This window comes from Lemur catta, chromosome 10, assembly GCF_020740605.2.
Source record: "Lemur catta isolate mLemCat1 chromosome 10, mLemCat1.pri, whole genome shotgun sequence".
NCBI lineage: Eukaryota > Metazoa > Chordata > Mammalia > Primates > Lemuridae > Lemur > Lemur catta.
The window spans coordinates 42,391,654-42,417,484 of NC_059137.1; the positions used below are offsets into that span (position 1 = coordinate 42,391,654).

The 25,831-nt window shown below is 37.8% G+C and overlaps 1 protein-coding gene and 1 long non-coding RNA gene across 2 annotated transcripts; both read left to right on the top strand.

Annotated features, from left to right (window-relative positions):
* Positions 1-882: 882 nt before the first annotated feature.
* On the top strand, positions 883-9,134 carry LOC123646702. Its single transcript, XR_006737975.1, has 3 exons — positions 883-970; positions 2,085-2,237; positions 9,068-9,134. It is a non-coding gene; the product is annotated as an uncharacterized LOC123646702 (long non-coding RNA).
* A 1,148-nt stretch (positions 9,135-10,282) lies between these two features.
* LOC123645682 (RNA exonuclease 1 homolog) lies at positions 10,283-24,777 on the top strand. Its single transcript, XM_045562121.1, has 10 exons — positions 10,283-10,307; positions 11,176-11,235; positions 12,403-12,552; positions 14,377-14,490; positions 15,014-15,199; positions 17,830-17,903; positions 18,244-18,351; positions 20,497-20,612; positions 22,572-22,710; positions 24,637-24,777. Exons 1-10 carry the CDS (start codon positions 10,283-10,285, stop codon positions 24,775-24,777), a joined length of 1,113 nt encoding a protein of 370 aa, XP_045418077.1.
* The last annotated feature ends 1,054 nt before the right edge of the window (positions 24,778-25,831 follow it).

A 25,831-nucleotide genomic window follows, 5' to 3' on the forward strand; every position in this document is an offset into this window, starting at 1 on the left:
TCGTAAGTGGTGTTTCAGTAGTTATTAAAGTTTGTTTGTTTAATTGCAAATGAATACCTCAATTATGCATGTGTTGGATTACAGGTGACATTATGAATATAGTCAGTGTACTGTGTGGTTGGCTTTAAGGCCCCCAAATCTGTATGACAGAAGAAAGGTGAAATTATCAATCTGATCAATTTTTAAAAATCATTTTCTTTTGTTTTATGTTGATGCCCTATAGGTTCCAACCAGTAAAGAGATCATTAACCCATGGAAGGGACCAGTTCCACCACTAATTAGCCACACTGGAATCATTCGGGCCCAGCAACAGGCAGTACAGATAAAAGCTGCTGTAAAGAGTGGGCAGGCTTTCATTGCTGCCACTTCAGAGCAGAAGAAAAATGAATCTACAAGTCCAGCCTCTCAGACCCAAAGGAAAGGTGTGGGAAAATCTTTTTTTTTTAATCACTTATTTAAGAAATCGGATTTTACTTTATTTTTAAAAATAAAGTTCATATATTACCAATTATAGTTGAGTTGATGACACAGCTTTACATGAAATAATATGGTTATTCATGCTATTTAAATATTTTGTGTCTATCTCTAAATGGTATGCAATAGATGGTAGTATCTTGCAAGCATTCTTACATGGAGCAAATTGCTTTAGAAATTATCTAAACTTGTCCTTCTGAGTTATACTGGGGTTATTGGAATTTTTTTGTGTGTTTCAATTTTGTTTTCTTTAAGAAAAATATGCATATTTCAAACCTGTGAAGGAAGTAATGTAAAATTTTGAATTAATGATTAAAATCTAATCAGCTGAGGTTAATGTCATTAAAATTTACCTTTTCTTTTTTTTCTTGTTCATTAAAACTTCTTAGAAAATTCACTCACATCAAACAGCTTTCATCTTTCAAGTGAAAACCCAGCTGCAAAACCAAGCAGATCACACATTCCTGTGAAAAGTATTGCTTCTCTTTCTGTAAAGGTATCATAAACTAAGTCTGAATACTGGAATTTCATTTCATCATATCCTACTTACATATAGAGCCCCTGGAAGAGTGGCTATATGTTTTTCTGAAGATCTCTAATTCAGATAAATGCTAGACCCATTAGAGAGAAATTAAGGTTGCTGTTAAACATGGTTATTTTCATTATATGGTGTGATTTGTGTCTGTCACTTTTAGATATTTTATGTATCCTATCCTTGGACATATTAGGCATTTTTTAAACCTAAAACATCTGTGGCTTTGATTAATTTAAACCCAATCTTAACTTTTTCAAAGAAAAATTTCACATTGGAATCTGTCAAGCTATGCCCAGTGTGGGGGTGTATACGTTTGTATGTATATGAGACAGAGATGGAGGGACAGATCTTTAGTAAACGATATCAGTGATATGATAGTGTAACCTTAACTTAAGTAAGCTTCCTTCTATTTGTGGCAGTGATTTTTCCCCCCATTTTCCAAGTATTCTGTAGTAGAAAACTACCTGCCAGTTTTAAGGTTTCTTCCTCCCTAAAATGTCTTTATACTACATGGGAACAGCTACTGACAAGTGTAACATTGACTTTTTTTTCTCCACGAGGAAGCAGGTTAACTCATTTTAGAATTCTCATAGTTTTTAATAAGTCCTTCAAAAGAAATGCTAAAATTGTTTATATCTGGGATAATTTCAATATTGAATATATTTATAAATTTTAAGTCCAAGCATTTTTCTTAATGATGTGGTATTTGAAAGACTTTGGAACATACGTTTAAGTATAGTAAACTACAACCTTTGCTAGATGTGGATCAGAGGACCAAACCACAGCTTTAGGAATCTGGATGTGGAAGCAGTAGTGCAATTAGGTGACTAATCAGCTATGATGGTAGCTGATACATACACTCGGCAGTCTCACTGCCCCTTTTGTAAATGTAGATACTTTTATATCTTCTATTTATTCTACCTTTAATGAACTTAAAACTTGAAATACTTTTCAATTTAATTTTGATATAGCACTTACCTAAGATAGTTTTACTGTCTTTCATAGACTTAGTAGAAATATTAAACAGAAACACATGTTCTTGTGGTCTCTAATCAATAATTCTGTATTTAACAAGATGCCAAAATACAAGGTGGCTCATCGAAAGAGGGCTTCAGCGATGTCAGAGTCTTCACCCAAAGTACCCGATGAAGTAAGGGAACGCTATGTCAACCTCTTCATTGAGAAGTATTTGAAAGTTTGTAGAACAGAGGAGGAGGCTCTTAACAAGGTCAGTATTGTATAATGTAATTTATCTGAAGACATACTCACACAAACTTACTATACATTGAATAAAAAACTCATGGCCCACAATTAGCAAATAACTTTATTTATTTTCTCTCCACTGCTTTTTCAAAACCAGGCTGTGGGACCAGTTCTTTCTTCCCTCATTGATGACTTTTTTTAATCTTCTTAGGTTATAAAAAGTCCTCTGGCTACTTATGATAAAAAACAGTTTTAGTCCCATGACTTTTATATAAAATCCAGTAGTATATTAATCTGAGTAGTGTCTGCCACTCCCCCTTTAGATGGGGCATATACTGTTTAATGAGCTATAGTCTCCACCCCTCCCTGTTACACACCTACTGATGCTTGTTCATGGGCCATGCCTGATCTCTTGGAAGCACCTGTGTTTGCAACGTTTAATCAAGTCCTTTTTTCCAAATTCAAACCTTTCAGATAAGTGGAAATAGCTATTGCCCCCATCCCCACACATATCTTCAAGGACCCATGTAGATGATTATGTAAGTAATAGGGAGTGGTGGGGACTGTGGCTCAGTAGATAGAATAAGTCCCATTTAAAGGGGGATAGACACCACACAGCTCCATCTGATTTTTGCAATTTGGAAATTCAAGTCCAATATTTTCACAGATTTTTAATCTTTCAAGAATTTTTATGTTAAAAATCTCCATTTGAAATATTATTAGACAAACATATGTCTGAACGTTAGATCTGGGCTTTATGCTGTCATTCCCCTGATTGAGGCTAATTCAGATTGCTCTAGGGGTTATAAAAAGAACCATGGGTGGATGAAAAGAGACAGATTTCAGGTCAATATGCTGAAATTGACAGATTTCATCCCTTTGTAACTGATGTGCTGTCCATAAAACAGCTGCTTTACAAAGCAGCGAGCTACCAATTGCTAGAAATATTTGGAATATAAGCTATGTTGTCATCACAACGGGATTCCTACACTAGCAGTGAGGAAGGACTAATTGAAGGATTCTTTTTATTAACAGCTTTATTGAAATATTCATATACCCTACAATTCACTCATTTAACGGATACAATTCAGTGACTTTTTGTACATTCAAAATTATGCGACCACCACCACAATCAATTTTAAAACATTTCTATCAGTCCCCAAAACAATCCCTGTATCCTTTAGCTGTGACCTTCCCTATGCCCCCCATCATAGGTAACCACTAATATATTAATATTTTCTTCCTCTATAGTTTTGCTTATTCTGAACATTTCATAAAAATGGGAGCATATTATATGCGGTTCATTCATGACTGTCCTAATGTTTTCACTTAGCGTAATGTTTTCAAGTGTTATCCATGTTGTAGCATGTATCACTACTTCATTTCTTTTTACTGACAAATAATATTGTTTTATGGGTATACACATTTTATCCATTTGTCAGCAGATGGACATTTGGATTATTTCCACTTTTTAGTTGTTATGAATAATGTTGTGAGCATTTGTGTACACGTTTTTGTGTGGACATATGGTTACATTTCCTTGAGCATATATGTGGGAGTGGCATTACTAGGTCATATACTAACTAAATATAGCTTCTTGAGGAGCCACCAAATTGTTTTCCAAGGTGGCTGCATCATTTTACATTACATCAGCAATGTATTAGTTTCTAATTTCTCCACATCCTCAACAAGACTTGTTATTGTCTGTCTTTTTGATTATCGCTATCTTAGTAGGTGTGAAATGGTATCTCATTGTGGTTTTGATTTGCAATTCCCTAATGATGAATGATGTTGAACATATTTTCATGTGCTTATTGGCCATTTGTACATCTTCTTTGAAGTAACGTCTATTTAAACCCTTTGCCCATTTTTTGAGTTACTTGTCATTTTATTGTTGAGTGGTAAGAATTCTTTATATATTCTAGATACAGGTCTCTTAGCAGATATAAACATTTGAAAATTTTTTTCTGTGGATTGTCTTACTTTCATGATGGTATCATTTGCAGCACAAAGTTTTTCATGTTGATATATTTCATCTATTTTTCCTTTATTGTTTGTGCTTTTGGTGACATATCTAAGAAACAAAGTTCACAAAGATTTATTTCTATGATTTTTTTCTAAGCATTTAATAGTTTTAGCTCTTACATTTAGATATATGGTCTCTTTTGAGTTGGTTTTTTAATAAGGCATGAAGTAGGGAGTCTAACTTCATTCTTTTGAATGTGGATATCCACCTGTCATAGCACCATTTGTTGAAAAGACTATTCTTTACTCCATTTGTCTTGTCTCCTTTGTCAGTTGACCATAAATATAAGCGTAAATGATCATAAATTATGGACTCTAAGTTTTATTCCATTGCTCTATCTATCCTTTTACCAGTACTACCTAGACTTAATTACTCTAGTTTTGTAGTAATACTGAAATTGGACGTGTAAAGCCTCCAAAATTGTTCTTAGTTTTCAAGACTATTTTGGCTATTGCTGGTCCATAGCATTTCTATATGGATCAGGTTGTTACTTTATGCAAAAATATATACAGTTAGGATTTTGATGGGAATTGCATTGAAGCTGTAGATCAGTCAGTAGAGTGTTGCCATCTTAATATTAAGTCTTGTAAACCATGAACATAGGAAGTCTTTCTGTTTTAGATCATCTTTAATTTCTTTCAATAGTGTTTTGTAGTTCAAAACAAAATTCAGAGTATAAGCCTTGAACTTCTTTTGTCAAATTTATGCTGACATATTTTAATCTTTAATGCTATTGTAAATAGAATCATTTTTGTAATTTTATTTTCAGACTGTTCATTGCTAGATATAAAAATACAATTGATTTTTATGTTGTATCTTGAAAACTTACTGAACTTGTTTATTCTAATAGTTTTTAATGGATTTTTAGGAATTTTCTACGAATAAGATTATGTCATCTACAAATAGAGATAGTTTTACTACTTTCTTTTTAATGTCGATACTTTTTATTTCATTTTCTTGTCTAATTTTCCCAGCTTGAACTGCCAGTAAAATATTGTGATAAGAAGGGTCATCCTTGTCTTATTCTTCATCTTAGATGAAAAGCTTTAGGTTTTTCTCCATTAAGTATAATAACTGTGAGTTTTTTGTACATGTCTTTTTTATTTGTTTATTTTTGTGTTGTTTTTATTTTTTAGTTTTTTTGGTTAGGCTGGGGAGATTTTATTCTGGAGTTGTGGATACTGTTTGCTTTTTTTTTATTTTTAATTATTTTATTTTATTTTTTTATTTTTATTTCAGCATATTATGGGGGTACCAATGTTTAGGTTCTGTATATTGCCCTTACCCCACCCAAGTCGGAGCTTCAAGCGTGTCCATCCCCCAGGCAGTGTGCACCGCACCCATTAGGTGTGAATATACCCATTCCCTCCTCCCTACTCCCATCTGCCCAACACCTGATGGATGTTACTACTCTGTGTGCACTTCGGTGTTGATCAGTTAATACCAATTTGATGGTGAATACGTGTGGTGCTTGTTTTTCCATTCTTGGGATACTTCACTTAGTAGAATGGGTTTCAGCTGTATCCAGGATACTACAAGAAGTGCTATATCACCATTGTTTTCTGTGGCTAAGTAGCACTCCATGGCATACATATACTACATTTTATTAATCCACTCATGTATTAATGGGCACTTGAGTTGTTTCCACGTCTTTGCAATTGTGAATAGTGCTGCTATAAACATTCTAGTGCAGATGTCTTTTTTATGGAATGTCTTTTGTTCTTTTGGGTAGATGCCTAATAATGGGATTGCTGGATCAAATGGTGGTTCTGCTTATATCTGTTTGAGGTATCTCCATATTGCTTTCCACAGGGGTTGCACTAGTTTGCAGTCCCACCAGCAGTGTATGAGTGTTCCTATCTCTCTGCAACCACACCAACATTTATTGTTTTGAGACTTTTTGATAAAGGCCATTCTCACTGGAGATAAATGATATCTCCTTGTGGTTTTGATTTGCATTTCCGTGATGATTAGAGATATTAAGCATTTTTTCATATGTTTTTTGGCCATTAGTCTGTCTTCTTTTGAAAAGTTTCTGTTCATGTCCTTTGCCCACTTTTTGATAGAGTTGTTTGATTTTTTTCTTGCTGATTTTCCTGAGTTCTATACAGATTCTAGTTATCAGCTGTTTATCCGATGTGTGACATTCGAATATTTTCTCCCATTGTGTAGGTTGTCTGTTTGCTCTCGTGATAGTTTCCTTGGCTGTGCAGAAGCTTTTTAATTTGATCAGGTCCCATTTATTTATTTTTGTTGTTGCTGTGATTGCCTTTGGGGTCTTATTCATAAATTATTTGCCTAGGCCAATGTCTATAAGAGTTTTTCCAACATTTTCTTCTGGAATTCTTACAGTTTCACACCTCAGGTTTAAGTCTGTTATTGGACATGATTTTCTTTGTTCCTTGGACACAATTGTAATAGTAAATTAAAGTCTCTGTCTGCTAAGTCCAAAATCTAGGCTTTCTCAGGGACATTTTCTGTTGGCTACTTTTTGCTGTAATACCTCTGGCTTCAGGTATGTTTTTCTTGTTGTTTATCTTGTTGCTGTTTATTTCTTTAGTAACCTTTCCTGAGCTAATTCCGTAGATTCTGTATTCTTTCCAGTGTATGGCACAAAGTTCTCTGGTAGCCTTCTGTTTTAAGTTCTTGTTTTTATCTTTAATTTTAATACTGTCTCTCTAGGGGTCATTCCTGGGTCAGTATAATTGAGTGGTGAACCAATGATCAGTTACAAAAAATTTCTCAAATACCCTGTCTGTGTCTTCTACCCTTTGCCAGGGGATCTGTGTGAAGAAGGCATGCCTTCAAACTTCTGGCAGTTTATAAGGAAGTCTTAGCTTTCACTTCTTGCTTGTGCCAGGCTTCAAGGTCAGCCACTGGTGAGGGAATAGGACCTTGTCTTTTCCCAGATCTTAACTGGGCCACCTTTTAAGGATGATGTCAGAATTTTTAAAAATTTCCTCTAGGGTCATCTATTTCAAGATTTTCTTTTAAAGTCCTGCCCACACTCTTGTTTGCCCAACTGAAATCATAGTCTTAGGTAGCTGTGATATTGCCACCAGATTGCTATTGTTTCAGTAGTGCCCTGGGTATAGGGCTCCCTCTCCCTGACCCCCGGCACCCCATTCTCTGAACTCTGAGATCAAATACTCACAACACCCTGGGAATAGAGATGCTCGTTTATTTTGTTTAAATATTGACTGTGCTTTAGCGATGATGCTTTTAGTATAGTTCTAAAAGAGATATGTCCTTTCTGTTGGCTGCCAGGCTGCCACCTTTTCACAGGTATAGTATCACCAAGCTGGGAAGGGAAGGGAGGTGGGAATTACTGAAAAACTGAAATGTCACAGACCCCAATGTCTTACCAAGGTTCAGTAGTTTCTCTTAGACAATTTTCAGTTTGTTCTGTGGCTTTAGTTAATTATCAGAATTTTGAAAAAGTTGATTTGTAGTTGTTTTGCCAGTATTTTTATTGCTTTTGTGGGACAGTAAGTTGATGAAGGTTCTTGCCTCATCATTCCAGAAGTCTGCCTCCTCTAAGATTCTATATAGGTTAAAGAACAATGGCAAAACAGAAACAAAAAAGGAGCCTCTTATAGAGAAGTGTTACTTTTATTTTTCCAGCTTTGTCTTTTTTCATCACTTTTATCTTTTCTGTCCTACTCTTTTCTTTTTTTTTTTATTTCAGCATGTTATGGGGGTACAAATATTTAGGTTACATATATTGCCTTTGCCCCACCCAAATCAGAGCTTCAAGCATGTCCATCCCCCAGACGGTGCATACTACACCCTTTAGGTGTGTATATACCCATACCCTCTGCCCCCCTCCCATCTGCCCAACACCTAATGGATGTTATTACTATATGTGCACACAAATGTTGATCAGTTAATACCAATTTGATGGTGAGTACATGTGGTGCTTGTTTTTCCATTCTTGGGATACTTCACTTAGTAGAATGACTGCCCTACTCTTTTCAAACCCCCATGGCTTTTTCTCTGTGAAGATTTAACATAATGAGAAGAGTCTTGGCATTGGCATTTGGGCACACCTGGGTTCAATTACCAGCTCTGGAACAATAAACAAGATAGTTGCTTTTCTTTTAAGCCTTAGTTTCTTCATATAAATTGGTGATGATGACACCCATCCTCATATAGTCATGATGAAGATTGAGAAAACATTTAACATGCTTATACCAAACTGGGCATATACTAAATGTACAATAAATTAATATAATATACTATTATTTATCATAATATTCCCTTTACTTGTTTCTCTCACAGTTCAACTGGCTTTCCTTTTACTGTCCTATCTTAATGACCCCTGATATAAAAACACTAATTACTTAATGGTTTTAGGAAACTAACTTTTACAGAAAAAAAAAGAAAAGAGGATCATGTCCTCCCTTTGCTGTGTGATCTTAAGCAAATCATTTAGCCACTTTGAGCCTTACTTTCCTCATCTTTGAAAAGGGAATAACAACGTATGCCTCTGGTAGATTTGGAGCTTGCTTTGAGAATCAAATGTGTTGATGCATACTGTAGGCTTTGTATAGGCTTTCCAATATACACCCCATACAAATATAGGGTATCTTTTGTCTGAAGAGAGTATCAGATTCTTGGGTTATACTCATGGGACTATTATCTTTTTCTTCTCAAAAAATAAATACAAAATGTAAAATAATTTGCTTTTTATTGGTGGTACCATTTCCCCCCACTCCTTGGGTTAGATAGATATTTTGCCATATTTATTCATTATATTGGAAATGACATTTATTGTTCATAGGCTTTTTGTTTATCATTTCCATTTAATTATTCAATTTTTGATCTAGGCTAAAACAGAAGAAAAGGCCATATATGAAAGGTGTGGCAGTAGAAATATGTATATGAACATAGCAGTAAATTCTCTTAAGAAGATAAAAGACCAAGGTAATTTCTTTTTGATTAATTAAGTAATAAGATAATTTGTGATTAGTACCTGACACTGGATGTGTTTTCTTCATTAGCAGAGTTGTTATTAGATGTTCAATGGAATATATTTTTAAAATATTCTCTTTAGCAGAATGTTCAGGTGGCACACTTGGTTGAAAATGACAGATTAGATTTTAAATTGGATGTATTACTATAACTTCATTGACAAGTTATCACTGAAATATTTAAATTTGTTTTTTGGTTATAAATTGCTTCTATGTAGAACAGTATTTCTCAACCTTATTTTCATTATCGTCTCCCTAAGAAATCTTTTTTTTTTATTTTTTATTTTTTAGACAGAGTCTCGCTCTGTCACCCTGGCCAGAGTGCCATGGTGTCAGCCTAGCTCACAGCAACCTCAATCTCCTGGGCTCAAGCAATCCTTCTGCCTCAGCCTTGTAGCTGGGACTACAAGCATGTGCCACCATGCCCTGCTAATTTTTTTCTATATATATTTTTAGATGTCCATATAACTTCTTTCTATTTTTAGTACAGACGGGGTCTCGCTCTTGCTCAGGCTGGTCTCGAACTCCTGACCTCGAGCGATCCATCCGCCTCTGCCTCCCAGAGTGCTAGGATTACAGGCGTGAGCCACCGCGCCGGGCAAGAAATCTTTTTAGACATTGTTTTTTCTAACACTTTCCCCTCCATAAAATTAGTACTAAGGAATAAGATTTGTGTAGATTTTTTGACTAAGGGTATCATCTTTTATCCATGAATCTAGAATCTGTTAACATCTAGATCTATATTATACTTTTTAATGCCTACATGAGATCCTATTGTATAGAACCTATGCTATATGTGTATTCTTTTCTATAGAATTTATTAATATAACATAAATGAACCAAAGACATTTGGATATTTACTTACATTTTTTCTGTCATAAATTCTGTGGTGAATACATGTGTGAACTCTAACATTTTCTCCTACCTGAGCACATATATCCTTAGCATAAATTCTTATGCACAGAGGATCTAGGAACAAGGATCTGCATGTTTGAAATCAGCAAATATTGGTAACTGCCTCCAAAAAGGGTTTGTCCATTTACATTCCCCTGCAATAAGGTAGAAGTAGACATGTTTTTCTCACACTTTGCCAAACGTAAATCATTTATTCTCTCAAAGTGCAAAGGTGTAGAACAAAAACGGAGTTAGTCTTTTTTTTTTAAATTTATTGCTAGTGAAGTTGAAGACTTTTCTTTTTTTCTTTCTCTCTCATTTTTAATTCCCTATTTGCAGCACGCCCCCCACGCACACCTTTTTATTGGCCTGTTTATCTGAGACAACCTTTGCATATCACCCTTTTAATTTGCTGCAGATACTTTCCTCAGTTTGTCATTTGTGCTTCAGCCTTATTCATGAAGTATTATGACAGACATTATTTTCAAAGCGTAATCGCTCTCTTTTTGATTTCTGGGTTTTGTGTCATACTTTGAAAGACTATTCAAATCTCAAGAATATAAAAACTATAATTTCTTTATGGCATTTTTATTTACAGTACTTTAAATAGATTTAAATACATGTATTAAAATATTCAGTGTCTGTTAGGCTAGTATTTTCATGGTAATCTAGCTTTTCCTCCTTTTATATAGCACATAGAAATAAAATATAGAGGTCTAAGTACCTATGTTAAATATTCCCAGTGAAAATGGAAATGGTTTGCAAGTTGTTACAGTTGTAAGTTATGATGTAAAAGTCATTTACTCAAATTTAAACATACTCTATTCAATATACAAAATACAGTAGTTCGAGCCAATGTGTAGTCCTGTCCTTTTTAGTAGTTCAGTAGATTTAACTTTTTTCCCAACTTGGAATTGGTTATGAAGATCTTTGGTCTTACATGTTGGGTACTTGTTTTAAGATAAAAATAAATATTTTATCATGCTACTTAACTTTTCAGGTTCTGTATGTTTTAAGAAACAGACAAAAATAATTCATTATTTTAAGAGAAAAGTTCTTATATCTTTTAGTTGTGTCTGAAAGCAGTGATGACAAGACAACTGGATTTAAAAATTATGAAAAGAAAAATGGTAAGCTTTCTATAATAATAGGCCCTTATAATTATTACCTTAAGGGAGAAGTAAATGTGGTATAATGCAAATAATAAAATGCTATGGTCATGAAGGGTCAGCTGCATGCAGTGTATATTTGATATTTGTTTTAAAAAATTATAAATAGGAGGGAAAAGGACTTCTATTTAAGCACTATTTGGATTGAATTTTCAACTATTTTTCTTTTTTGATAGTTAACATATATCCCGTCAGGAAGAGCAATGCTTCTCAAACTTTCAAATTTTATATGCATTTGAATTACCCGGGAATCTTGTTAAAATGCAGTCTTATTCAGTAGGTCTGTGAAGGACCTCAAACCCTGAATTTAAAACAAGCTCCCAGGAGCAAGAAGCTAGAGAAAAGGTGTTATTTGAATTTGGTTGTATTTTGAACAAAAGCAAATGGTAATGCTTCTCCTCTCAAAGTAGGTGCCTTTGGAGTCTTCTAACACTTCTCACACAAAAGAACTTTTCATTTTGCAGTACCATTTACTGAAGAGTATCTAGCAAGTTCTGTTAGAGTTTCTAATAAGAAATTAGAGAAAATTTTAAAAGACTCCATTAGAGTGAGGGAATCTGGGTCTGGGTTAATGCTGTTGGAAATGGATCCTTGAACTTTAACTCTCTTGCCATGTGAAAATTGTCATGTCTCCCTTTATGGTCCATATTTGTAAGTTTTTGTAGTGTCCTTTATCTGAGTGAGTATTGAGAATCACTAAGCATGATTTGGAACCAGAAGATCTGGGTCTGTGGATCTATAGTTTGTAACCTTGATCATGTGTCTTCACTTTTCTGAGCTTCATCTTCCTCATCTGTAAAAATGAAATCAGTATACTTGTCTTTCTAAGTTAAAGTCTGAATCAGAGTCCTATTCTGAATGTGCTTGAGCTAATCTGATGTGATTCTTATTTTCTCTGCTGTCACCCAAAGCATATGATGTCACATGGTACAGGGAACATATTGATTATTTTGTTGTTGGATGACACATATGAAGACCTGGAATTTTTTTAGGCCACTACCCTACTTAGTATAAATCAGAATCCTGGAATTTCATATCTGAAAGGGTTAGTAAATTCTAACCTTACCACTACATAAAAAGGAGAAATGCTACTTAAATTTTATTGCGCAGCTTTTCTTTTTCTCTTAGTGCTCACAGGAATTATCCTCTATAGACATCTGCAAGACTACCTTCTAACTGAAGAACAGTTACGTGAACATAACTACCCTCAACCACACCCTGACAAACCAGGAAGTATTCTTTTAAACTCAGGAATGACAAAACCTCTTCTAAATGATGGTAAGTAGATGGGGCTGAAAATTACCCTTTCTGCATGCTAAGATTAGAACCCAAGGAGACTCACTGTTCTGACATTTTTAAGTGGAAATGAGATTTTTGGCTGGCATTATCAAACTACTGATAGAAGCGTTAACGCATTTTATTTCATTTCCCTTTTCATTTCACTTCATTTCCATTATTTAAGTGCTTTTTTTTTTTATTTAAGTACTCTGTTGTATTAAATCCACAGAGCAACCATTTCAGGTCGGTACTATTATTACACTCAGTTACACAAATGAGGAAACTGGTGCTCCGAGAGGTCGAATAACTTGTTAAAAGTCACTGAGCAAATAGTGGGAGAGTGAGGGTTTGAACCCAAGGAGTCCAACTTCAGAGCTCTTACTCTTAGCCACTATTCATATACGTACCCAATACCGTGTCTTGAACACTGCATATACTGTCATTACAAATTCTTATAAAAATATTTATAATTTATAACTTAGGTTATAAATTTATAACTTATTATTTTGCATTTTCTCCAAATACTAGGCATGGTTAGTTAATATGTTCATCCCGAAAGAGAAAGTATGCACGCTTTTAACATCACAACTGTCAGGCCGGGCGCAGTGGCTCACTCCAGTAATCCTAGCACTCTGGGAGGCCGAGGCAGGTGGATTGCTCAAGGTCAGGAGTTCGAGACCAGCCTGAGCAAGAGCAAGACCCCATCTCTACTAAAAATAGAAAGAAATTATCTGGCCAACTAAAATATATATAGAAAAAATTAGCTGGGCATGGTGGCGCATGCCTGTAGTCCCAGCTACTCGGGAGGCTGAGGCAGGAGGATCGCTGAAGCCCAGGAGTTTGAGGTTGCTGTGAGCTAGGCTGACACCATGGCACTCACTCTAGACCGGGCAACAGAGCAAGACTCTGTCTCAAAAAAAAGAAAAAAAATCACGACTGTCAAACTTTAGGTTGATGATCAGAGTTTGAAATGCAGTTATAGAAATATTTTTCAGTAAGTAGAAAATATTTCTTTTCATCTTTACATCTTTAGAACTTCTCCCTTGGGATTATCTTCACCATTTGCTTTACTGTGTTTGTTTTGGTTTTTGAAATCCCCTTGGTAGAAGGGAGTCTACTTATCAGGTAAGAACGTGGGCTTGAAGGAGGAAGTCAAGCAAATGCAGGTTTGGATGCTGGATAAGTCGGTATTTAACCTCTCCCACCCTTAGTTTCTTCATTCTGAGTAGTGGGGGTAATGATAACTACCCCATTAGGTTGTTGTGAGAATCAGTTGAAATAATGGATGTAAAGTGCTTGGCACAGATCCTGCCTCATAATCTAATCTCATGACAGATACTCAAATAAGAGTTGCTGTCATCATCACCATCACCAGAACCAGTCTGAGGGTTATTAATAAAAAACAAATATTCATGAGTGCAGTCTAGCTAAAAGCCAAGGTATACTCTTACTAACTTAACAAACATACAGATTACTGTGGGAGACTCTAGAAGATAAAACAATAAAGAAGACATGGTTCCTATTTCAATGCCGATCAGTGACTGATCAAGTTGGCTACAGTCAAATTGTGACACTAAAACCACAATTATTGGGCATTGGGCTTACTCTGGAGGTGGGCAGGGGAATGTCTGAGCAGCCACAGCTCTGGGGCAATAAGCATGCCAGCTGGAAATATCCCTGTGAGTAACTTCTGTTGCTTTGTGATCACACTGGGTATGTGCTTGCTACAGGATTGAGAATGCAAAGGCGGGGCTCCACATTCGGGTCCATTCTCTTTTCTCCCTCAACTAGTCAGGAATAATTCTACTCCATGTTTTGTTTTAGCCTCTAAGAAGATCTGTTGTCGATGTGGGAAAATATATGGTGTGACTTCTTCAGGTAAACACAGTAGGGTAGAAGAATGTAACTACCACTTCGGCCGAGTGTTGAGTCATAAAGGCAAGTATTTGGTAGTTCCGTTTCGTTTGTTTGACAAGCCAGTGCCAAGGCTGTTCAGAGAAAAGTGGGATAAAGTATTCAGTTCCATATGTTTGTTTAATACGGTCCAGGAAAGAGAAACTGTATCAACCTGAACATTTCAATTCCAGATATCTACTTCTGACCACCGCTTACCTTACCCTTGCAGCTCATGGCTCAAGAACTCTCAGGCTATGACAATTCTTCTGTTTTTTTTTTTTTTCTTTAACCTCAAGTCAGTCAACTGCCTCCAGACCTCACTCTCCTTTCCATATGCCAGCATTTCAATAATTTCTTTGCTAATAGCTTCAATTCTTTGTAGGTGACCTTGACCAACACTTCACTGAGAAGACAGAGCCTTTGGGAAATAATGTCCTGCTCTTCCCGCTACTAGATTCACCAACATCTATGCCATCTGCTTCTTTCTGGGGCTACAGTGGAGGAAGCATCCCTTTTCCTATCAAAGTTCCTTCCCATGTGCTGTGTCCTGTCTTTTTGCACCTAGTGAGGGACTCATCAGACTCCCCTGCCCAGGATCGGCTCGTTCCTCAGTTACCACTCTGCTATCTCCAAGCTGCTCTCATCTCTCCGTGGTCGGCTGCAGCTCCTCATTCCTTCAGCGTTGTCCACGCCGGCCGGCTTCACTCCCTCCCTCACCACCGCCACTCACCCGTGACCTTGAGGGTGCTGGGTCTGTCAGACCTGTTTTTGGTTCACTTTACTCATTTTTTCAGCATTACCCCAGCTTACAGCACTCCCCTCTCTCTGCATCTATAACAACACGCACTTCCGCCTTTCTTCCTCCCTGTCTAGCCACTTCTTTTCAACCTCCTCTTCTGAATATTCCTCCTCAGATCGTCTAGTTGCAGAAATTCTCAGATCTGCCTTCCAGGAAACTTGTCTCTTCTTCTACCCCTTCTCCCTGGGCAAACTCACCCTTTCTTGTGGCTTTAAATAGCAGGTAGCTGCTGTTGGCCCCTAAACGTGGATCTCTAAAGAAACTCTTCCTCTGGACTCCAGGCTTTGCTGGACACCCATCTGCCTGTTGATCTTCATGTGGGTCCCCACAGGCACCTCAGCATGACCTGAGTGAAGGCGGACCCTCCATCCCTCCCCCCACCCCTGGGTCTTCTCTAGCACAGTGAATCCCTACGGTCCACTCCGGTGTGGTTCTTTCGGCTTCTGTTAAAGCCAAAAACCTGGCTCGACCCTCACTGCCTCCTTTCTGTGCTCCCTGTCATCTAGACAGTGCGCCAGTCCCATTTGTTCCACCTCAGACATATTGGAGCGTGTTGCCTCTGCGCTTCTACCACGCCCGAGTCCACACCCCCCTCGTCTGTCCTCAGCTGCCGCAACGTCTCCTCACTGTCACTGCTTCTGCTCTGCCCTTTCCTCTCCTCTCCCCACCCAACACCCACCAGAATAAGTGTTTTTTGTTTTTTTTTTTCCGCATCACACTTCTGTTGGCATCGCTTTTTACCTTAGCCAGAGCTTGTCAGTGACTTCGCCAGCCCTGCCTGATGTGGCCCCCGCCACCTCCTGCCCTCTCCCTCGCACCAACTTCACACCACACGAGCACCTTTCCAAAGCCTTCTTCCTCAGCTTTTCACAGGACTCGTGCCTTCTTATCCTTTAGATCTCTGTGTAAATGTCACCTCCGCAGGGTCCTTTCCTGACCCCACTTTATTATAAAATAAGGCCTCCCTCTTCTGCTACATTGCCCTGTCTCTTCCCTCCACAGCACTTACCTACCTTTTGTAATGACTTGGTGATTTATTGTCTACCACCTTCAGGACTATAAGCTTTTGGAGGGACTGTCCGACTTTTTTTCTCCCCAGCATTTAGCCCCGTACCTGACACATACAGGCCATAATAAGTATTTGGCGCGATGGTGCACAGATGAATTGCTTATGTAGATGTGGACATAAGTATGGATGCTATTATAATGTTACGAAAAGACAAAGCAGGGGAAAGGAAATAGAGGGGAATGTGGGACAGTACATGAATAAATAATGTAGTAAAGTAAATCAGACAAGTTTGACCTGTCTTTAAAGCATGGAGGGCTTAGTTTGGGGGTGCAGGGGACTGCGAATTCCAAAGAAGAAGGAAAGACATTGAGGAAGAGTAAGTATAGCAGACAAGCCAGTTGGGCTGACAGGACCATACAGCGTAATGAGCAGAACGGGGACTTTGGAGCCAGCCCTAGATTTTGGGCTGTTGTGCTGCCTACGTTCTTTGGGCAAGTTATTAATCCTTCTGTGTCCTGAGCTTTTGTTACCACATTCATAGAAAGGGCTTTGTTAGGCAATTCAGCAAGCTGCTGGGTCACATCCCTGGCATACAAGGCATGCTCTGGTAATGCCGGTCCTCTGCCTCCTTTCTCATCACAGGAGAAGGTGAGATAAGGATGTGGGATGAGTAATGTCAGGTTGGTTAAGCAAGAGCCTTCCGTACCAGCCTGAGAAATTTGTGTTTGATCAGTAATGTGCAAGTGAACTTGATGAAGTGTAGTACTGGAGGAAAGTGATATAGTGAAAATGTACTTTGGGAAGATCAGTCTAACCACGTTTTCTAGAAAAAAACTAGAGCAGAAACCACTGGAGGCAGAGGGCTTTGTTGAGGAGCCGTTGGGAGAACATTATCTAGGGCCAGAGGGAGAACGGGTTCGGGGCGGAGAAGAATATAGATGAAATGGATGATGGCAGTGAGCTAAGAAAAGGTACATAAAGGCTTGGGGCTACTGCAGTGAAGAATGTGCACAGTGCCTGGCCAAGAATGCAAAAGAAGAGGGCAATCTGGACTTGGGAGGTGCAGCCAAGGTTGGAGCCAACATCTGTGTTGTGGTCTCAATCTACACAATGGGGATTTTTCTTGGGTCAGATCAAAAACTTGAACACAGGAAGGGAGAAGGTAGTAGTTGCAGCCCATCATCCAGAGGATTCCTGCAGAGAGAAGAGGTCAGGCAGGAGGAGTTGTTGAGAGCCTGGTTGGAGTGGCTTGACTCTGAAGTCAAAGCCAGATAAAGAAAGGGAGGCAGCTGGTGAGCCAGGGCAGATGATGTGGGAAAGGGGATGAAAGTGTTCACAATATTCACTGTCAAAGCATGGCGCCTGAGCACTCTGCTTACAGTCGTAGATTTTTCCTATTACGTGATTTTGATACGTTAAGACCTAACTGTGAAGAGTGCTAGCTTTTGGATACTTGCACAGTAGGGTCCTTAAATGTCTTTGAGGGTGAGATAAGACACAAGCTCTTGGGAGTTAGCTACCCTGCCTTGTAAAACGTGCTTATTTTGATTTTTGTTTTTTGGTTGGTTTGCAGTCCTCAGGGGCTTAGAATCTCGATACAGCTGTTGCGGAGGTGTCCTTGGATCCCCTGGGTGCCAGGTCGCCAAGGTAGGACTTGTCACCCAGAATGTCGCTTGTGTCAGAGCTGTGTTGCAGCCTCCAGTGCAGACCTGGGTGATCAATAAGCATTTGAAAAAATTGATTTACTAATCTTCAGTTGATGAAATTTTTATGAGCTTAATTGCACTTACAAAAAACATAGAGTAGGCCGGGCACAGTGGCCCACGCCTATAATCCTAGCACTCTGGGAGACTGAGGCAGAAGGATCCCTTGAGCTCAGGAGTTCAAAACCAGCCTGAGCAAGAGTGAGACCCCATCTCTAATAATAAATAAATAAAATAAAATAATAAAATAAAAAGAGTAATTTATTTGACCATGTTTGTTCCAGCTTCATGTTCATGACCAAAAAGAAAACCTAGAGGGCTTTGTGAAGACTTTTGACAAGGTCCCACCTGCTGATGGTAATCACGGTGTGTTTGCAATACATTGTGAGATGGTACGTTGGTTTTACATTTTACCTTATTGTGGTAATTATAACTGAATGATTGTACAGTACTCGGGTCTAAAGCTTTGCAAGGCCTTGGCTCTCCATCACACATAGCTCTGCAATGTTTATTCACACATTTTTAGATGAAGCAACTTCAGCTGAAAAGAGTTAGGTGACTCAGACAAGTTCATGTACCTTGTAAGTGATGGAACCAGGAATTGTCCTATGAGTCTTTTATTTATTTTATTTTATTTATTTATTTATTTTTATTTCAGCTTATCATGGGGGTACAAAAGTTCAGGTTATATATATTTTGCCCATGTCCTGCCCATCCCCCCGAGTCAGAGCTTCAAGCATGTCCATTCCCCAGACGGTGCGCATCGCGCTCATCATGTAGGTATACACCCATCCCCTCCCCCCACCCCCCACCTCAGTCCGAAACCCAATTGGTGTTATTTCCAAATGTGCACTTAGGTGATGATCAGGGAAACCAATTTGCTGGTGAGGACATGTGAAATAACGGTGATATAGAATCCCTTTTGTTCTCCTGGAGAGAGTTGGAACGCATTCTATTAAGTGAAGTATCTCAAGAACGGAAATGAGTCTTTTATTTATTAAATCTTCTTTATATACAATCAGTGGTTCTACCATCAAATTTCTGAAATTATGTGAGTGGAAAATGTCTTGAGTGTGTCTGTTATCCCAAAGTCAGCATAAAAGCTTCAATAAATACTTGTTGAAATATTGTTTATAGAGACAGTAAAACCTTTATGGTGATTCATTTTCCTTTATGTGAGAATCAATACCAAAACAGAATTTGGAATTGCAAGATCCTCTGAACAGGTCCCCTAGATACTCTCTAAGCCAGTGGTCCCCAAACTTTTTGGCTCCAGGTACCGGTTTCATGGAAAACAATTTGTCCATGGACCAAGGTGGGAGGTGGGGTCAGGGTGATGGTTTCGGGATGATTCAAGCACATTACATTTATTGTGCAGTCAAACCTCTCTGCCAATGATAATCTGTATTTGCAGTTGCTCCCCAGCACTGGCATCACTGCCTCAGCTCCTCTTCAGATCATCAGGCATTAGATTCTCATAAGGAGCACACAACCTAGATCTCTTGCATGCACAGTTTATAGTTGTGTTCGATCTCCTATGAGAATCTAATGCCACCACTGATCTGACAGGAGGCGGAGCTCAGGCAGTGATGCGAGCCATGGGGAGCAGCTGTAAATACAGATGAAGCTTCGCTCACTCGCCTGCCGCTCACCACCTGCTGGGCAGCCTGGGTCCTAACAGGCCATGGTACTGGTCTGTGGCCTGGGGGGTTGGGGACCACAGCTCTAAGCTATAAATTATGGGGTTAGTAATAATATACCTACAGTGATTGTGAGAATCAAATATGCTACAATATGGGGAAGTGTTTTGTACATGTCAAACGTCATGTGAATAGTCATCTTTAACAAAACATGTAACTTTTATTCCCTATATTTGGAAAACAGATTTGTAAGGTTTACTTATATTAAATAATGAAGGCAGAGGACATGTTCAGTTTTCAAACTTAGATCTTTAACTGGAAACAATGTATACTGATCCTGGTTTGGAAATCAAATATCATTGCCATATTATCCTCTATGGTGCCATGTTGATATAGCTATAGTAGAGATTTTTTTTTTCATTCAGCAAGGTCTATCATTATATTGTCCAACAGAGTATCCACTAGCCACTTGTGGCTATTTAAATTAATTAAAATTAAAGTTAAAAATTAGGTTCCTCACTTGCACTAGCCATATTTCAGATGCTAAATGGCTACACGTGGCTGGTGGCTACCCTGTTGGACAGCACAGAAATAGAGCATTTCCTCATCACAGAAGGTTCTGGTGGGTAGTGCTGGTCTATAATGAAAATAATTGTAAAAGCTAAGCCAAAAAAATGAAATGATTTTATTAGCAGAAATGCTACTAACAGTAAGGGAAAAAATTAAAGCTTGGAATGTCTTTTACATGATTGTCAGATCCACTGACTGGCCTTTAGCAAAACTGGATGATATGATTAAGTTGTATGTTCTAGTTAGAAATATTCCTTTAAGATATCCCAGATGTTAAAATATGTTTACTCAATATGATATACAAATTCATTATTTCTCCCTTAATAGTGCTATACAACCAAAGGCTTGGAACTTGCTAGAGTGACAGTGGTTGATTCCAGCCTCCAGGTGGTCTATGGGACATTTGTGAAACCAGATGAAGAAGTCATTGACTACAACACCAGGTGGGCATTTTTTGAAGGGGTTTTTGAGACTAGAGAACATTCAACACAAAGTTTATGTGAAGTTTTAGTTCGGGTACCTTTATTGGAATTAGCTTCAGAACCTGAGTTATATACTATTTTCCTTTAATTCATTCATTTGTGCAAAACATTCATATTTTACTGAGTACTTATTAAAATTATGCAGATAGTGCATGAGGCCTTGGGCTATAACCCTAAATAAGAGACAAGGCCTCAGCCCTCATGGTGCTCAGCATGGTGGGTAGGAGGCTAAAAAAACAGGCAAAATAGTGAATAAATTATTTATTCATTCATTCAATTATTCATCAGTTTCTTCTCAAAATACTTTATTTATCATTCCTGCCAGGTAAAAATTTCTGTAATCCTGTGGACATGACCCCAAGTATATGTAGCCTTGATATGCATACAGAATAACTGTTCAGTGCATATTTAATTTTATTAATCATTATTACTAAAGTATGACATATTTGCAATTCTAAGTCAAAGCTAACTTGAGATAGTGTAATATAGATGTGCCTTTAATTTTTAAAAACCTCATATGAAACACCAATGGCATCATTGATCAATTTTAAATTGGGTTTTCTAAAGGCATATGATCCATATATGACATATTTGCATATTTATTTATATATGAAATGGGAAGCACCAGTATTAGAGTGAACATTTAGAAGTAATTATTGGTATAATTGTATTTGTTATTCAATTTTCTCTAAATAAACTCTATAATGGCACTTAAAATAGGAATTGCTCACCTAAGTAAATGACTTGTACATACACATATATACACATGTATATAAATTTGGTACACAAAATAGCAAGGTGATCATATAAAAGTTCTTTTGATGATAAACATTGAGAATAATTACAGAGAATTCTGTTAAGAATTTTTTTAACTTAAACTTCCTCACTGTTTAGAAAAATGATTGTATTTATAAACATTCAGTGAAGACAGCTGTTATCCAAAAATGCATTTTGCATACAAATCCCTCTCTTAACTCCATTTGTTCCCCCCCACCCCACTCACTTTGGCCATATCCTAATATTTCCATCTATTGTACTCTTTTTGGTTCTTATTCTTTTAAGAGTTTAGTAGGATCTTCCCTAATTCCTTTTTTTGGAACAAATCAGGAAACACTTTGGTAATTATTGATACTCATAATGGCAAAATGAGAACTGAAAGGTTTACATTATAAATAAAAAACCTTTGAATCTTAAAAAATTTCAAATGCATTCAATCCATTGCATTCTGTAGAAAATATTTTAAAATAAACCCATGTATTCCATCCATGATAAATTCCTCTTCATTCAAATATTTGATTAACCATGTATCATGTTGCCTCGTTAAATCTCCCTAACTAATGGAGCCAGGTATCTTTGGTTCCTTACAGAAGATAATAGCACCATATAGTTTAAGTTAAAAATATTTTTGCAGCATTTTTCTCTCTTAGCGGTAGCTATGTTGCAGAACATTTATTTAGTATGTGCTTCACGAAAGCCACTAAAGTAGTCACTTTCCTGCATGCATTTTCATTGGGTCCTCATAAATCAGTGAGTTGTTAATTATCCATACTTTACAGATGAGCAGTCTGAGACCAGAAGGTTAAGTAACTTGCTAAAAATAATATATAGTAAGTAACTGGCATAGTCATAGCATAGTTCAAGCCGAGGTTGTCTAGACTCTCCCTAGGATTCCATTTGCTCTTCCCTGTTACTCACATTTCATCTTTAGGCTTAGGTTACTTAGCTGTATTTGATAAAACTCAGATTATGCAAAAACAAAGTTGCCAACATAACCTAGCAGAGGGGTAGTTAACAGTCATGCAAGTAAGATCTTTGTTTTATTGAGCTGTTTGTCACAAGGGGGCAATAATGTGTTCTAACTATAACTGATGAAATTCACTGAATTACAGTCTTATATGAATTATGTGTCTCTTGGGGTAGGTTTTCTGGTGTGGCAGAAGATGATTTGAAGAACACAACGACGTCAATTCGTGACGTCCAAGCCGTCTTGTTGAACCTGTTTAGTGCTGACACTATAATAATCGGACATAGCTTTGCATATAGTCTGTATGCTCTTAAGGTAAATAATTACAGGCCAACATATTTTTTTACAAAAAATATTTTTACAAAATTATTAATATGTGTTAAGATAGTAGTCATTATCATTGTGTTATAGTTGATAGTTGATTTGCCCTATTAACCAAGAAAACAAGAATTATTGGCTGTGCTGACAACGTAGTCTAACTACCACAGACCAGAAGCAGTATGAGACAGCTCACATCATTTGGCTAATCAAGGTTAGCATAAACCATCATCAATTATGGTAAAAACAAAAACCATTGTTTTGACAAAATTTCTTTAATATTCAAATGAATGAGACTAAGTTTATCTAACAGATTAGTTTATTGACATAATGGTCCTTTTTCACATTAAATCAGGTAGACTTATAGGTAAACTCAAAATCTAACGTTATGTTTATTTTCTTTGCATGATACACCTAAAATCTTTCCTTGATATACCCCAGGTTAAAATTGTCTGTTCTTTGCTCTGTTGTCTAGAATGAGGCCAGTGAACTATATAGCCCATGGTTTGGCTGCCTGCTTTTCATACTGGAGGTATCTATATATAGATGGAGATAGAGATATGTAGATACAGATAGATATTTCATACTGGAGGTACGTATATATCCAGTATGGTAGACACTAAGTGCATATGGCTGAGAGCACTTGAGTAATGTGACTGAGGAAATGAATTTTTAATTCTGTTTAATTTAAATTTAAATAGCTGCATGTGGCTTATGGCTACCACATAGCACAGCACAGCTCTAGAACTTTGAAGACCTTTATTGAGTATTTGTCTGAGCCACGCCTAGGACTTGCCTTCATGTGGAGAAGGGTTATCTGTTCTTTAGTGCAAGAATCCAAGTAAGGCCATTTAATTTTCATAGGTGAATATCAGCCTTTTTCTTTATAAGGTTGGTGTCCAAAGTATAGGATATTTGTTTCAAACAGGAGTGCTGTCACTGCATGTGACAGATAAGCTGGGATGTGCTTCCACCCAGACCTTACCAAACTGTGGGAAAAGATAGTGGGGAGATAATGTTTCCATAAGAAGCTCTTCGCAGGGATGTCTTCCTGTCACCTCAAAGATAACACTTCCCAAACCGGACCTCTCACTGTGACTTTCCTGTCTGATTTCTCAGGAACCGTGCTATTCTGCCTGTCCCTCAGAGCAGAAAATTTCCAACCTTCAAGTTTCTTCATGCCTTGGAATCAGTCTGTTTCTTCCACCCAGATGACTCATGGATTTTCCTATTTTTCTCCCTTTCTACTGCCACTTTCTTTTAGTGTCATCTTCTCAGGGAAACCTCCCTTGTCGCCCAAGCTGATTTTTCCTTGTTCCCACTCCTATTTCACTTTCCCCCACTACTCTGAAAATCCCTGAGGGCAGGGACACTGTGCTGCCCGTGCTAGGACACAGTCTGCTGTCACCCAAGCGGTGTCCCCTGGGGGCGTTCCTCAGTCCCTCCTCCTGCCCAAGGGCTGCAGCAGTTTCCACCATGTTTCTCCCAGTCCTGTGTTCCCTACACAGTATCCTGCGGGCAGAAATGGGTGCTTAGCATGGGGGCTGATATGTTAAATGAGAATTTAAAGTGGTATGTCAGGCAAGGCATAGTAGGTGTTCAACACTAAATTTCTGACTCCTCATTTCTCAGTCTTTAAATTGGGCTAATCTACAAATGCTTCTTTTAAAATATGGTTCTCCTAATGAGGAATCCAGACTGCTACCTGACTTTCTGGGTTCTCAAGTTATCTGACCCGTCTCTCCCCAAAGCTATTCTATCATATTTTATATTTTATCAAACTTCAGTGAAACTTTAATCATCTTCTTCCATGCATTAAGTACAGGGGATTTGGAACTAGGTAGGACTGTGCTCCAGTCCGTGCCTCCTCCCAGAGGCAGACTGGCAAACCACTGAAATGTGATATGGCATGTGCTGAATTAGGCTGTGCCCCTCTCCACTGAGTCGCAAGATGGGAAAGCCTGGCTCTCCAGTCACCCCAAGTCCTTGTGGGAACCTCTCAGCACTCAGGCTGCCCTGACCCCGCACCATGGTACTCTCTTGGTGGGAAAATGTGGTCTCTGAAATCAGACTACTTACATTTTATTTCTTTCAGCTTTACTAACTTAGCTTAGGCAAGTTTCTTAGCCTCTCAAAGCCTCAATTTCCTTGGCTATGAAAAGGGACAATAAAAATACCTATCTCATTAGGTTACTCTGGAAAGTATAGTGAGATAATCTATGTAAAGTGCTTAGTCCAGTAACTGACACATTGTAACTGTTCCATGTTACCTGCTAACATCACAGTTATCATTGCTACTCTAGTTGCTATCAGCATCCTTATTCATTGCCAAGGGATTCTGATAGGTTTTTCCCTTTTATTTGACAGTTAATTCATTCTTCACTTGTGGACACTTCAGTTATGTTTCCTCATCGGCTAGGCTTCCCTCACAAAAGATCCCTCAGGAATCTAGTGGCTGAATACCTGCAGAGAATCATCCAGGATGATGGTAAGAGCCCATTTGCTCGTGAATAATATCAGTATCCTCAGTCTGATACGACTGAACAAACTGTGAGATCCATACTAAAGATTTGCTGTCTGAAATGCTTAGGGTAGGATACCAGGTTCTTCTCTATGGATTCTCTTCTATGGTGGACAATCCTAAAGCATCTGCTTGTGCTTGTGTAAAAAGCATTACACGCCCACTGCCTGGAACAGTCCTGGATGTTCCACATGAATGAAAACAGCAGTTTCACTGAGAACAGCGGTCAGATCCTTGTGCCTGGCCTGTGAATTCATGCACAGAACTTTTGTTTGTATGGAGGTCTAATCCCATTCTAATTTTTACTGGGTACCTCTTTTCATATGTGCTTGTCATTAATCCAAATGAGGTTGTTTCTACAATTGACTGAGTTCAGGTTACCTCACCAAGGGTAAAGTGTGTGTGTGTGTGTGTGTATTTGTGTTTTGTATTATAGTAAGTATAATTCAGTAGATTCATTATATGTACACTTACTTTACAACAGATTGGTGTATCTTGTTCTCAGAACTGTTTCTCTATTTTTGCTTTTGCTGATGAAATATACACAATATTAAACAAGTTAATCAAGTACAACAAGTACAGCCACCAATGACCTGT